Source organism: Danio aesculapii, chromosome 8 (genome assembly GCF_903798145.1).
Source record: "Danio aesculapii chromosome 8, fDanAes4.1, whole genome shotgun sequence".
Taxonomy (NCBI): domain Eukaryota; kingdom Metazoa; phylum Chordata; class Actinopteri; order Cypriniformes; family Danionidae; genus Danio; species Danio aesculapii.
Window position 1 is genome coordinate 46,456,103 of NC_079442.1, and position 12,566 is coordinate 46,468,668.

At 32.4% G+C, this 12,566-nt stretch overlaps 1 protein-coding gene across 3 annotated transcripts in view; it reads left to right on the forward strand.

Moving 5' to 3' along the window:
• grip2a (glutamate receptor interacting protein 2a) overlaps positions 1-12,566 on the forward strand; it is a 101,777-nt gene that overhangs the window by 57,723 nt on the left and 31,488 nt on the right. For all 3 annotated transcript variants that reach the window (XM_056464091.1, XM_056464093.1, XM_056464092.1), the window contains exons 8-9: positions 3,321-3,468; positions 5,620-5,774. In XM_056464091.1, coding sequence (XP_056320066.1) covers positions 3,321-3,468; positions 5,620-5,774 — 303 coding nt within the window. The remainder of the gene's footprint in view (positions 1-3,320; positions 3,469-5,619; positions 5,775-12,566) is intronic.

Sequence of the window (12,566 nt, forward strand, 5' to 3'; positions counted from 1 at the left end):
CAAACATATTGGAAAAAGCACTATATATAAATAAATAAACTAATAAAATGGTATTGTTATGATTTAGAAGATTCAAAAACTTGCATACAGCACCTTTAAATGAACAAAAGGGGAAATAAAAACATTTATTATATCACATGAGATTTATATTAAGATTTCTTCTTTGTTCGAATAAAAAAAATTGAAGAATTTCAAAGATTTCATTATTGTGTCAAAAGTGCCAATTTTTGGAAATGCAGATTTATAAATCAAAAACTGATGAGAAATAAGCTTTTTTTGTATTAGACAATATTTAGCTGAAATATTATTATTTGTAAGTCTGGAATCTGAGTGTTCAAATCTAAAAGATTTAAAAAGAGAAATCTAAAATCTAAAAGAGTCTAAAAGAGAAATCTAAAAGAGAAAATCGCCTTAAGTTCGTCACAGTAAATTCTTAACAAATGCACATTACTGATCAAAAATTTGAATGTATTGATTCATATGTTTACAGTAGGAAACTGACAAAATGGCTTTATGGAACATTATGAATCTTTATGGATCTTTACTTAATATTCTAATGATTTTGGGCAAGTGTGAAGTGAAAACTTTGGACTAAGTTTTGACTAGGGCTGTGTGATTTGGGGAAAATATATCTAATTGCAGTTTTTTTGACATATTTCGATTGCAATTTGACTTACGATTAAATTCAAGCTTCAAGCTTATTTTAATTTAATTCAAGCTTCAGATCAATAATCTGTAAGCTGTGGCAACAATTCTGCGACAGCTCTTAAAATATACTTGTTTTTGTTCGTTCTCTGTGACTTTGAAACCAAAATTTTCCCATATTACAAATGCTGTTTTTCTTTGATATTAATTTGTCTATTAATGCTTCTGAAGCAGCAGACACCTTAATCCCACTTGTCAGCACTTTCCTGTTTGTTTTCTTTTTTTTTATTGTGAGCGTAGTTCAGTTGCGCAATTCTAATTGGGCATAACAAAAGTATGCTCACTCAATTGGCTAGTTATAAAGCCCCGGTCAGATCACACGATTTCGGCATGCTTTCCTTGACATAGGGTGTCGTGGGGAGTCGTAAATGACAAATGTACATCGTGATACAAGATTCAATCTTCTCTTCTCGTGTAATGTGGCCTAGTTCATGACAACCGATACCCTTTTTGTGATGCCTCATGACACCATCGCAGAAAGTCTAGCATGTTTAATTTTCTGAAGCAGAATGGACTAGTTTTGAAGCGCTTCACCTCAGATGTTATTCATTATTCTTGTCTACAAATATATTTTATATTGCAGCCTCTTGCGATTAACTAATCACAACGTTTCGAATTGCGATTCGATTTCAATTAATCGCACAACCCAAGTTTTGTCTCACATTGTATTGTTGGTTATTCCTACAAATATATCTGCATAACTCATGCGCAACTGGTATTGTGGTCCAGGATTACAGTTTTACTGGCATTTTGAGATAAATGCACTGTTAAAAATATGTAAATTATGTTAAAATTCTGTAAAAAAATTATGTAATAAATATGTAAGTTTTGTGGTCCAGGGTCTCATTTTACTGTAATTTCGTTCATATAAATTCACTCTTAAAAATATGTAAATTATGCTATGAATTTGTAAATTTTGTGTAAATTCACTCTTAAAATATGTAAATTATGTAGCAATTATGTAATAAATATGTAAATTTTGTGGTCCAGGGTCCCAATTTTACTGTAATTTCGTTCATATAAATTCACTCTTAAAAATATGTAAATTATGCAATAAATATGTACATTTTGTGTAAATTCACTCTTAAAATATGTAAATTGTGTAGCAATTATGTAATAAATATGTAAATTTTGTGTAAATTCACTCTTAAAATATGTAAATTATGTAGCAATTATGTAATAAATATGTGAATTTTGTGAAAATTCATTCCTAAAAATATGTAAATTGTGTAAAAAATATGTAAATTTTGTGTAAATTCACTCTTAAAATATGTAAATTGTGTAGCAATTATGTAATAAATATGTAAATTTTGTGTAAATTCACTCTTAAAATATGTAAATTATGTAGCAATTATGTAATAAATATGTGAATTTTGTGAAAATTCATTCCTAAAAATATGTAAATTGTGTAAAAAATATGTAAATTTTGTGTAAATTCACTCTTAAAATATGTAAATTGTGTAGCAATTATGTAATAAATATGTAAATTTTGTGTAAATTCACTTTTAAAATATGTAAATTATGTAGCAATTATGTAATAAATATGTGAATTTTGTGAAAATTCATTCCTAAAAATATGTAAATTATGTAAAAAATATGTAAATTTTGTGTAAATTCACTCTTAAAATATGTAAATTATGTAGCAATTATGTAATAAATATGTAAATTTTGTGTAAATTCACTCTTAAAATATGTAAATTATGTAGCAATTATGTAATAAATATGTGAATTTTGTGAAAATTCATTCCTAAAAATATGTAAATTATGTAAAAATATGTAAATTTTGTGTAAATTCACTCTTAAAATATGTAAATTATGTAGCAATTATGTAATAAATATGTAAATTTTGTGTAAATTCACTCTTAAAATATGTAAATTATGTAGCAATTATGTAATAAATATGTAAATTTTGTGTAAATTCACTCTTAAAATATGTAAATTATGTAGCAATTATGTAATAAATATGTGAATTTTGTGAAAATTCATTCCTAAAAATATGTAAATTATGTAAAAATATGTAAATTTTGTGTAAATTCACTCTTAAAATATGTAAATTATGTAGCAATTATGTAATAAATATGTGAATTTTGTGAAAATTCATTCCTAAAAATATGTAAATTTTGTGTTAATTCACTCTTAAAAATATGTAAATTATGTAAAAATTGTGTTAAAAATGTAAATTGTGTAAATTCTCTCCTTAAATATGCAAATTATGTAAAAATCATGTAAAAAATGTACATTTTGTTTAAATTCACTCTTAAAATATGTAAATTATGTAAAAAGTATGTAAAAATATGTAATTTTTGTGTAAATTGACTTAAAAATATGTTAAACGATATGTAAATTTTGTGTTAATTCACTCTCAAAAATATGTAAATTATGTAAAAAATATATAAAGTTTGTTGTTAAGGGTCACAATTTTACTGTCATTTTGTTGAGATAAATTGACTTTTACAAATATATACATTTTGACAGCATCGTAAAAACAAATAAATGTTTGTTTTGGTCAATATTTAGAAAAATGACATTTTCCTCTTGGTTTTGAAAATGAAACATCTTTTCTTTTCTTTTTTTTCTTCCATCTCTCTCGTTGTGTTCTGGGCTGCTGTCAACAGACTCAGTCCAGAAGTCCTCTGGGCCGCTGCAGGTGGACATCGCTCGCTCCGCAGGCTCAGTTCTGGGTCTCAGCCTCTCTACCTCCCTCTACAGGAATAAACAGGTCATTACCATCCAGAAGATCAAACCTGCCAGTGTTGCAGACCGGTGAGCACATGCATAGATACACAATACACAAATCCAGAACCAACAAATGTGAATAAACTAAAAATGAGCAAATGCCATTCTAAGAATTGATTCAGATGTTTCAACACCGATTTTACAAGAATGATCGATATATAAACCAAAACGATTATGCTGTGAGTGAACAATTTATTAGCAATAAGCAGCTGGTTGATTTCATATATACTTTCAAATATACTTCTAAATACTTCTAACTGAGAGTTTTAAATAAACTATTTTTGTTTACATTTTCACAGTATTTCCTATAATATTTTTTCTTTTTTCCTATAATATTTCTTCCTATATTAAAGTCTTATTTCTTTTAGCTTGGCTGGAATAAAAGCAGTTTAAGTTTTTATTCTAGTGTCAATATCAATAACTCCCTTTAGAAATATATATATATTTTGGCCACAGAATAAAGCACTGTTGTCTAATAAGTTGCCTAATAAACCTACACTCACTAGCCACTTTATTAGGTACACCTTACTAGCACCAGGTTGGACCCCCCTTTGCCTTCAGAACTGCCTTAATCCTTCATGGCATAGATTCAACAAGGTACTGGAAATATTCCTCAGAGATTTTGGTTCCTGATGATAGCATCACGCAGTTTCTGCAGATTTGTCGGCTGCACATCCATGATGCTAATCTCCCATTCCACCCCATCCCAAAGGTGCTCTATTGGATTGAGCTCTGGTGACTGTGGAGGCCATTTGAGTACAGTGAACACATTGTCATGTTCAAGAAACCAGCCTGAGATGATTTGCGCATAATGACATGGCGCGTTATCCTGCTGGAAGTAGCCATCAGAAGATGTGTACACTGTGGTCATTAAGGGATAGACATGGTGAGCAACAATACTCAAGTAGGCTTTGGTGTTGACACAATGCTCAATTGGTACTAATGGGCCCAAAGTGTGCCAAGAAAATATCCCCCACACCATTATACCACCACCAGCAGCCTGAACCGCTGATACAAGGCAGGATGGATCCATGTTTTCATGTTGTTGATGCCAAATTCTGACCCTACCATCTGAATGTTGCAGCAGAAATCGAGACTCATCAGACCAGGCAACGTTTTCCCAATCTTCTATTGTCCAATTTTGGTGAGCCTGTGTGAATTGTAGCTTCAGTTTCCTGTTGACAGGAGTGGCACCCGGTGTGGTCTTCTGCTGCTATAGCCCGTCCACCTCAAGGTTGGACCTGTTGTGTGTTCAGAGATGCTCTTGGTTATAATGAGTGGTTATTCGAGTTACTGTTGTCTTTCTATCAGCTAGAACCAATCTGGCCATTCTCCTCTGACCTCAGTTAAACAGGTGTACCTAATAAAGTGAGTGTAGTTAAGCCTTTAAATTGGACTTTAAACTCAATACTGTTATCTTGCAAAATTCATTCATTTATTTACTTCAGCTTAGTCCCTTTATTCATCAGGAGTTGAAGCGCATACCCTTCCAGTTGCAAACCAGTACTGGGAAACACCCATACACTCCCACATTCACACACATACATACGGCCAATTTAGCTTATTGAATTCACCTATAGCGCATGTGTTTGGACTGAGGGGGAAATCGGAGCACCCGGAGGAAACCCATGCCAACATGGGTAGAACATGCAAACTCCACACAGAAATGCCAACTGAACCAGCCGTGACTCGAACCAGCAACCTTCTTGCCATGAGGCAACAGTGCTAACCACTGAGCCACCATGCTTCCCATCTTGCAAAATAACTAGTAGAGTTTTATGTACTGTCATCGTGGCAAATACAAAAGAAATTAGTTTTTACAAATTAATATTATTCTTAAAAATGTGTTGGAAAAAAAAATCTCTCCAGTAAAAAACTTAAAATATTTGCTTTCTGGGCGTGATGAATATTTACAATATGTACAGTAGGCTTTATAATAAATCCCCAAAGCACAGTTTTCAATGTCACCTTGTTCTTTTGCCGAATACATCCCTCACAGCTTGTGTTCCAATCAAAACATGCTAATTTAACAGAGTCGGTGTAAACTGCACTCATTCATTCTCTTTTAATTCTTCATTAAGCACAAACACATATTGCGATTCTCTTCTGTTGCTTTCTCTCATCTGCACCTCACACACCCTGTTTGTCTGTTTCTGGTCTCTGCATGTGTTTGGTCAGATGTGGAGCTCTGCATGCTGGAGATATTCTGCTGGCTATAGACGGCATGAGCACTGAACACTGCTCTCTGATGGAGGCGCAGCAGCTCCTGTCCAGCTCCTCTGAGCTCACCAAGCTGGAGATCCTGCCCTCTCTGCACAGCTCACAGGACACAGGTCTGACACACACCCACACAGAAAGACAGACAGAGAGAGACCCACACATACATCCGTGCACACACACACACACACACACACACACATATGCACATACACACATATCTGCCCCACACACACAGATACACACTGCAACTTGATTTTTATGTGACATTTTACACATTAAATGAAATGCATGAAATAGCAATAAGTATTTATTTATGGGTTTAATTTTTTTAAATCTTATTTATGAGATTCATTTATTATATTTATTTCTTAAACATACCACTTAACAATTAAATAACACCACTTGCTGGAGTAAAAACTCAAAGCAAGATCAGTTGACAAATTTTATTTTCATATACAGTACCACTTACTGAATGCAACAAAACATAACACCTATGGTCTGACATTTTTATTTTTGCTATTGTGTTATTTTATCTAAACTTCACATATTGAATTAAATACTCTTCAAGATCATTTGCCTAATGCACACTGCAGTTTTAAAAGTTAATTTTGTATTTGAAGACCACTTACTAAATTAAAAAACCTCAACATAATGTGACAAAAATCCATTATATATATATATATATATATATATATATATATATATATATATATATATATATATATATATATATATATATATATATATATATATATATAATAAATGGATTAAAAGGCCCCGGAGAATGGATTTATTTTCAAGTGATCAATGAAGACAAGTTAAAAGGAGTCCTCTGGTGGGCTCTTTTAGGCTGCAAGGGCTCCAGTGGATGCTTTTCTGGGTTCTTTCTGGTCACCAACTGCTGTCAGTTAGCATTTCTGTGTGGAGTTAGCATGTTCTCCCCGTGTTTGCGTGGGTTTCCTCCGGGTGCTCCGATTTGCCCCACAAGTCCAAAGACATGCGCTGTGGGTGAATTGAATAAGCTAAATTTTCCGTAGTGTGTGAGTGTGAATGAGAGTGTATGCGTGTTTCCCAGTGATGGGTTGCTGCTGGAAGGGCATCCGCTGCGTAAAACATATGCTAGATAAGTTGGCGGTTCATTCCCCTGTGGCGACCCCAGATTAATAAAGGGACTAAGCCAAAACGAAAATGAATGAATGAATGAAATACTTGGATGACATGGTGGCTCAATAATGAATGAATGAATATATATATATATATATATATATATATATATATATATATATATATATATATATATATATATATATATATATATATATTCATTTTCTTTTTGGCTTAGTCCCTTTATTAATAAGGGGTCGCCACAGTGGAATGAACTGTCATATATATATAATTAATAAATGCAAAAAATGTTTTAATTGTTAAATATTTTTTACAATTGTAAATAACTGCTTATTATATGTAGTTTCAAATGAAATGATCACTCCAGTCATTATTGCTTTTATTATTATTATTAATATTAGAGTGATTGCTGAAGGATCATGTGACTGAAGACTGAAGTAATGAAGCTGAAAATTCATCTTTTTTAAAAAAAATTATTTTAAGGAATTTTATATATATATATATATATATATACACACACACAGAACAAGAACAATCATTGGCTCGTATTTTAGACAAACAAAAGACAATATAAAAGAAAACAACAAAGAAAAGAGACAAAAACAAGAAAAAAAAGAAAAACACACATCATAGTCACAAAACATACAATCGAAACTAGAGAGGGTGTATAGCTTAAACCTTAGAGGGGTCACTGGATTGCTCTTAAGGAAAATTCATCTTTAAAATCACTGGAATAAATGATTAAATTAAATGATAAACTACTTTTGAACAGTTATTTTATAGTGCGATAACATTTCACAATTTGTTCTGTATTTTTGATTAAAGAAATGCAGCCTTGTTGAGCAGGAGAAGCTTATTTTAAATCATTTAAAAATCCTACCGACCCCAAGCTTTTTTACCAGAGGTGCAAAAATATATGATTACATTAGGACATATTTATTTTTGCTAGTCTATTTTACATATTTATTAGTTTGATGATTAATGTATTTCCCAGAGATGGGTTGCAGCTGGAAGGGCATCCGCTGCGTAAAACGTGTGCTGGATAAGTTGGTGGTTCATTCCGCTGTGGAGACCCCGGATTAATAAAGGGACTAAGCTGAAAAGAAAATGAATGATTGAATGATTAATGTATAAATGTCATCTGCATAATGAAAAGCTTAAATGTCATGCAAAAAGCATACTCAAGTTTGACTTGCCAAACAGTATTTAATCATCTGGAAATGACTGAATTTAAAAAATCTGATCATGTGATGTAAGTAACAATTAAAAAAATAAATAAATGTTTTTGTTATCAGGCCATTTTATATATTTGTACATTGCCGTATTTATTGCATTAAACAGCATGCTAATTCATTTGTTGTCAACAAGATAGACATTCAGGCTGATTTTAAGTCTGCCCTAATTATTACAAAAGGAGCGTTATCAAAACTCTATTTTCATTTCAGATCCTTTTTTTGTTTGCATCCATCTACTGCAGCTTTAAACATTCTTCCTTTCCTCCTCCTCTTCTCTTGTTGACCTTTCTGCGTGCCAGTGTGGGTTTGTAGTGGTTGTTGGCGGCCAGCTTTGGGCCAGTTTCTTACAAGTATCATGAGTCATGCTTAATATGAAGAGCACTGCAGGCAAGACTTCCCCTACCCTACAAACACACACTCACGCATATGCACACATACACAACCTTCACTCCGGCTTTGCTGCACTTTAGAAACCGCATTCTGACTGTATCATTGGATTTTGTAGAAATGTGATATGAATAGTTCATGAAGTGATTTGTACACCTGCATCCTCTTCAGCTGAAGCTTGAGCTCTGCAGGCAGATCATCTGTCAGAATAATCTCATGTGTGGAGTCATTTTCCATGCACACGCATTTTACATTGCAGAAGGAAGAACTGAGAAATCGGACAGTGTGTGCTGAATACCTAAATGATGCTGCAGATTTATTTCTCTAGTGCGGTTTTGTTTCAATTGTTTATTTGGTCAAAAAGTTTACAATTAAATAATATATTTTTGAAGAAATTTTTTACCCAAGTATGTTTGAGCAAACTCTGAGTCAGGTTTTCCACTTTAAAGGTGCTGTAATTTTTTAAGTTTTCTAAGCATAAAAATGCAATAATATGTTAATAACATGCTAAATGAACATTCTTGTTTATCTGAAAAACAATGCTGAAGTCAGATATTTTGAAAATGTGAGTCTTTGTTTTGGTTCTTTTAACCCATCCAATGCCAGTTTAGCCAATTATATTTCAGCACCCCGGGTTGCCTTGATGAAAAACAGTGTATTTCATTCATGTATTTAGTCAGGAAGGATCTCAGAGTATGTGTCCGTGACTGAAATGCAACCTCTTGGGCATAGTATCTGCCCCGAAATGAGATGCAGATTCAGAGTTCCACATGAGGTGGTTATTAATTTGCAAACAATATAAATATTACAAGCGTAAACATTAGGTGAGCAGGTTACATTGTAAGCGAGATTTGCAGTGATGAGCAATTTGGCTGTTTGCACCAGACAAAACATGATAGAAATTTCAATACAGCCATTCAGAAGCCCTGAACAGTGCACTTACTGCACTCCAATGAAATGGTAATGTTTATAATGTAATTAATACATATTAAACCTCTTTAACATTATTAAATGTAGATGCTGAATCACTGATATGTGTTATTCCCAGATCTAAAGTTAAATTTCAAAAGGATTTCAAATGGATAGTTCTGAGGTGAACTATCTGCTGCTGTTTTCAGTTCATGGCAATAAATGTCACGTAAAATGGCATTCAGACTCACAATATTAGCATTTAACACTGAATAAAGCACATGAGGTGTACCTGAGCTGATCATTGTCAGTTTTCTGTTGTTCAGCTGCAAGAAATAGAAGCCGTTTCTAATATATTAATTTCAGGTGTTGATTAGAACAAAACCTCCTTTAATATGTAAATATTCCTTCTATCGCGTGCCGTTGCTTTTACATAGAACACTGTTTAAATCAGCCTTTGATGGTGTCGTCAATCTGGCAACCTGCTCTTGTGTGTGTTTTGAACCAGGCGTACAATGCCTAGTTCAACCACTGGGTGTCAAACTTACATACTGCACCTTTACTACAACGGAAAGTTTTTTTATACAACACATTTGGTACACAAAGGTCGTTCAAAATGCTTCACTTTAACAAGAAATTAAAAGGATAATCATAATAAGAACAATTAAAATGATTAAATTATTAAAATTGAGTGCAAGAAAGAAGAAAACTAGTGTGTACTGAATACCTAAATGATGCTGCAGATCTACTTGAAGATTTATGTCTGGTGCAGTTTATTTACATTAGAATTTTAAAACTTGTATAAACGTTTGGTGCTCTCTCAAATGTTGCCTTGTGAACTAGTGAACTGAACCAAAAACTAAATACAACAAATAAAATCAGAACAAAGTGAACAATCTACAGACAACTGTTGCACAAAAACCGTTTTGGGTTCTTACCTAGGTAATTTCTCATTTAGTTTAAACAAACTGAGAAAGTTTATATCAATTTATAAAGTTTCAGTGGTTTCACAACACTTGATATAAACATTCCCTGATAACTCGGCGTTTAACTCAGAGTTTATGATTAAATCTGAGCCACATGCAGATGAAAGTGTGACATGTGCAGCAAACAGCCAATCGCACGACACATGAGTGCAGCAAACGGCCAATCATGGGATGCACAAGATTGTGAGTTGGAATTCACTTCTCTGTTGAAGATATTATTATCAGAAACATAATGAACTTAAACATTTACAAGGCACAAATAGCTTAAAGCAATTATTGATTTGTTAATTAATCAGTCAACTGATTTTAATAATGTAGGTATGTTTAGCAAGAGCTCAAGAGTCATTTTAAGAGCTCTATATATTAGATTTATGTGTTAATATTTAAATGCTATTTTATTTAAAGCTATTAGTCATTGACTGATTTTAATTGATAATTCAACACTTTGAGTATATAACATTCAAATACTGTATAATACAAGTAGATATATTTCATACAATATCAATTAGTAGGATTGGTGTAAAGTAACAAATTACAAATACTCAAATTACAGTAATTGGGTAGTTTTTCACAGGAATTGTAGTTTACTAAAACTACATTTAAAAATGTGTACTTTTACTTGAGTACATTTGTTAGTGCTGTATCTGTACTTTTACTCCACTATTTTCCTTCAACTACTTAATTTTTTATTGTCTATTGGTATCGGCTAAGTAGAAAAATCAGTCATGTGATTCCTGTCCAATCTAATCGCACATAGAAAGAAAAATTGCACCACAATGAACAACCTCAAGACATGGGCACTTTAGAAAGCAGAAAAAACACTTGGAAGCATTAAAAGTGTCCAGGAAGTTGTTGAAAAACTTTACATGCGATGACAGAGAGACTGCTTAGACTGCATGTCACTTATGAGATCATGAAGGATGTTTACTTTATGATGACTGAAATCGCCAAATAGTTTTAATGCCACAATTACTGACACCCCTATGAACTGATATGAGCAGTCTTCAATTGGATTTGGAGTTTCTTTAAACACTAACTAAATGCAGTAGAATGTTACGTTTACACATCCCTGCACAAATTGCATGTAAACGCTTCAGCCATTCACATCATAATACTCAAGACTCACAAGTACTTTTAAAAAGGCTATTGTTAACTCATACTTTAAGTAATATTTACAGCACATACTTTTACTCTACTTGTACTACATTTTTGGGCAAGAAACAGTACTTTTACTAGAGTATGATTTTTCTGTACTTTTTCCACCTCTGATTATTAGCAACAAAAAAAGAGAGACCATTTTGGCTTTAATTTGTAGCAAAAAGATACACAGGGACTGGCCTTATTGCATTAGAGTCTCACTTTAGTCACAGCTGGTCCAGTTTATTGAGGTAAAACTGGTTTTATATTTGCACATTCACTCAGTGACAACTGTGACATGCTCTCTATGTTGTCTACCATGCTACTTTGAATATTCGGTATGAAATCACATGCGAGTATGGCTTCAAAACAACATAAGCACTATTTATTTGACCGTGCACAGTGACTTTGATATTCACTGGCTGCTAAAATGATTTTACTATTTAGAATTTGCAAAGAATACTTTTCTGAAATTATATTATTAATTAGAAAGTCTGAATGTGTGAATATAAAACCAATTTTACCTCAGTGTCCAGTTTGGGTTTGTTTTGTTTAATGTAAAGCATTTTGAATTACCATTGTGTGCGAAATGTGCCTTATAAAAAAAAATTTAATTAATTTGTCTCATCTTAAAGTGGAAAACCTGACTCCACTGAAAAAAACACTTTTAGGATCAAGATTAAGAAACTAAAATGTTGAGAATAACTGCATGAAGTCGTGAGGGGGAAAAGCAAGCCGATGGAGCACAAAGACAAGAATCAGTTTCTCTGTTCTCACTGCAAAAAATGCTTTACTTAAATTTTAGTCTTGTTTCTAGTCCAAATATCTAAAAACTCTTAAACCAAGAATCTTTTTCTAGACAAATCGAAACCATTAGTCTTGTTTTAAGAAATAATATGTTTAAATTAAGCGAGTTTTTCCTTTAAACAAGCAAAATAATCTGCCAGTGGAGTAAGTAAAATAATCTAATGTCAAAAGGAAAAATAAGATTCTTTTGCTTACCTTATTTGCAGATTATTTGGATGTTTTAAGGAAAAACTCGCTTAATTTTGGCACATTATTTCCTAAAACAAGACTAAATATTTCGATTGTCTAGAAAAAGATTCTTGATTTAAGAGTTTAGATA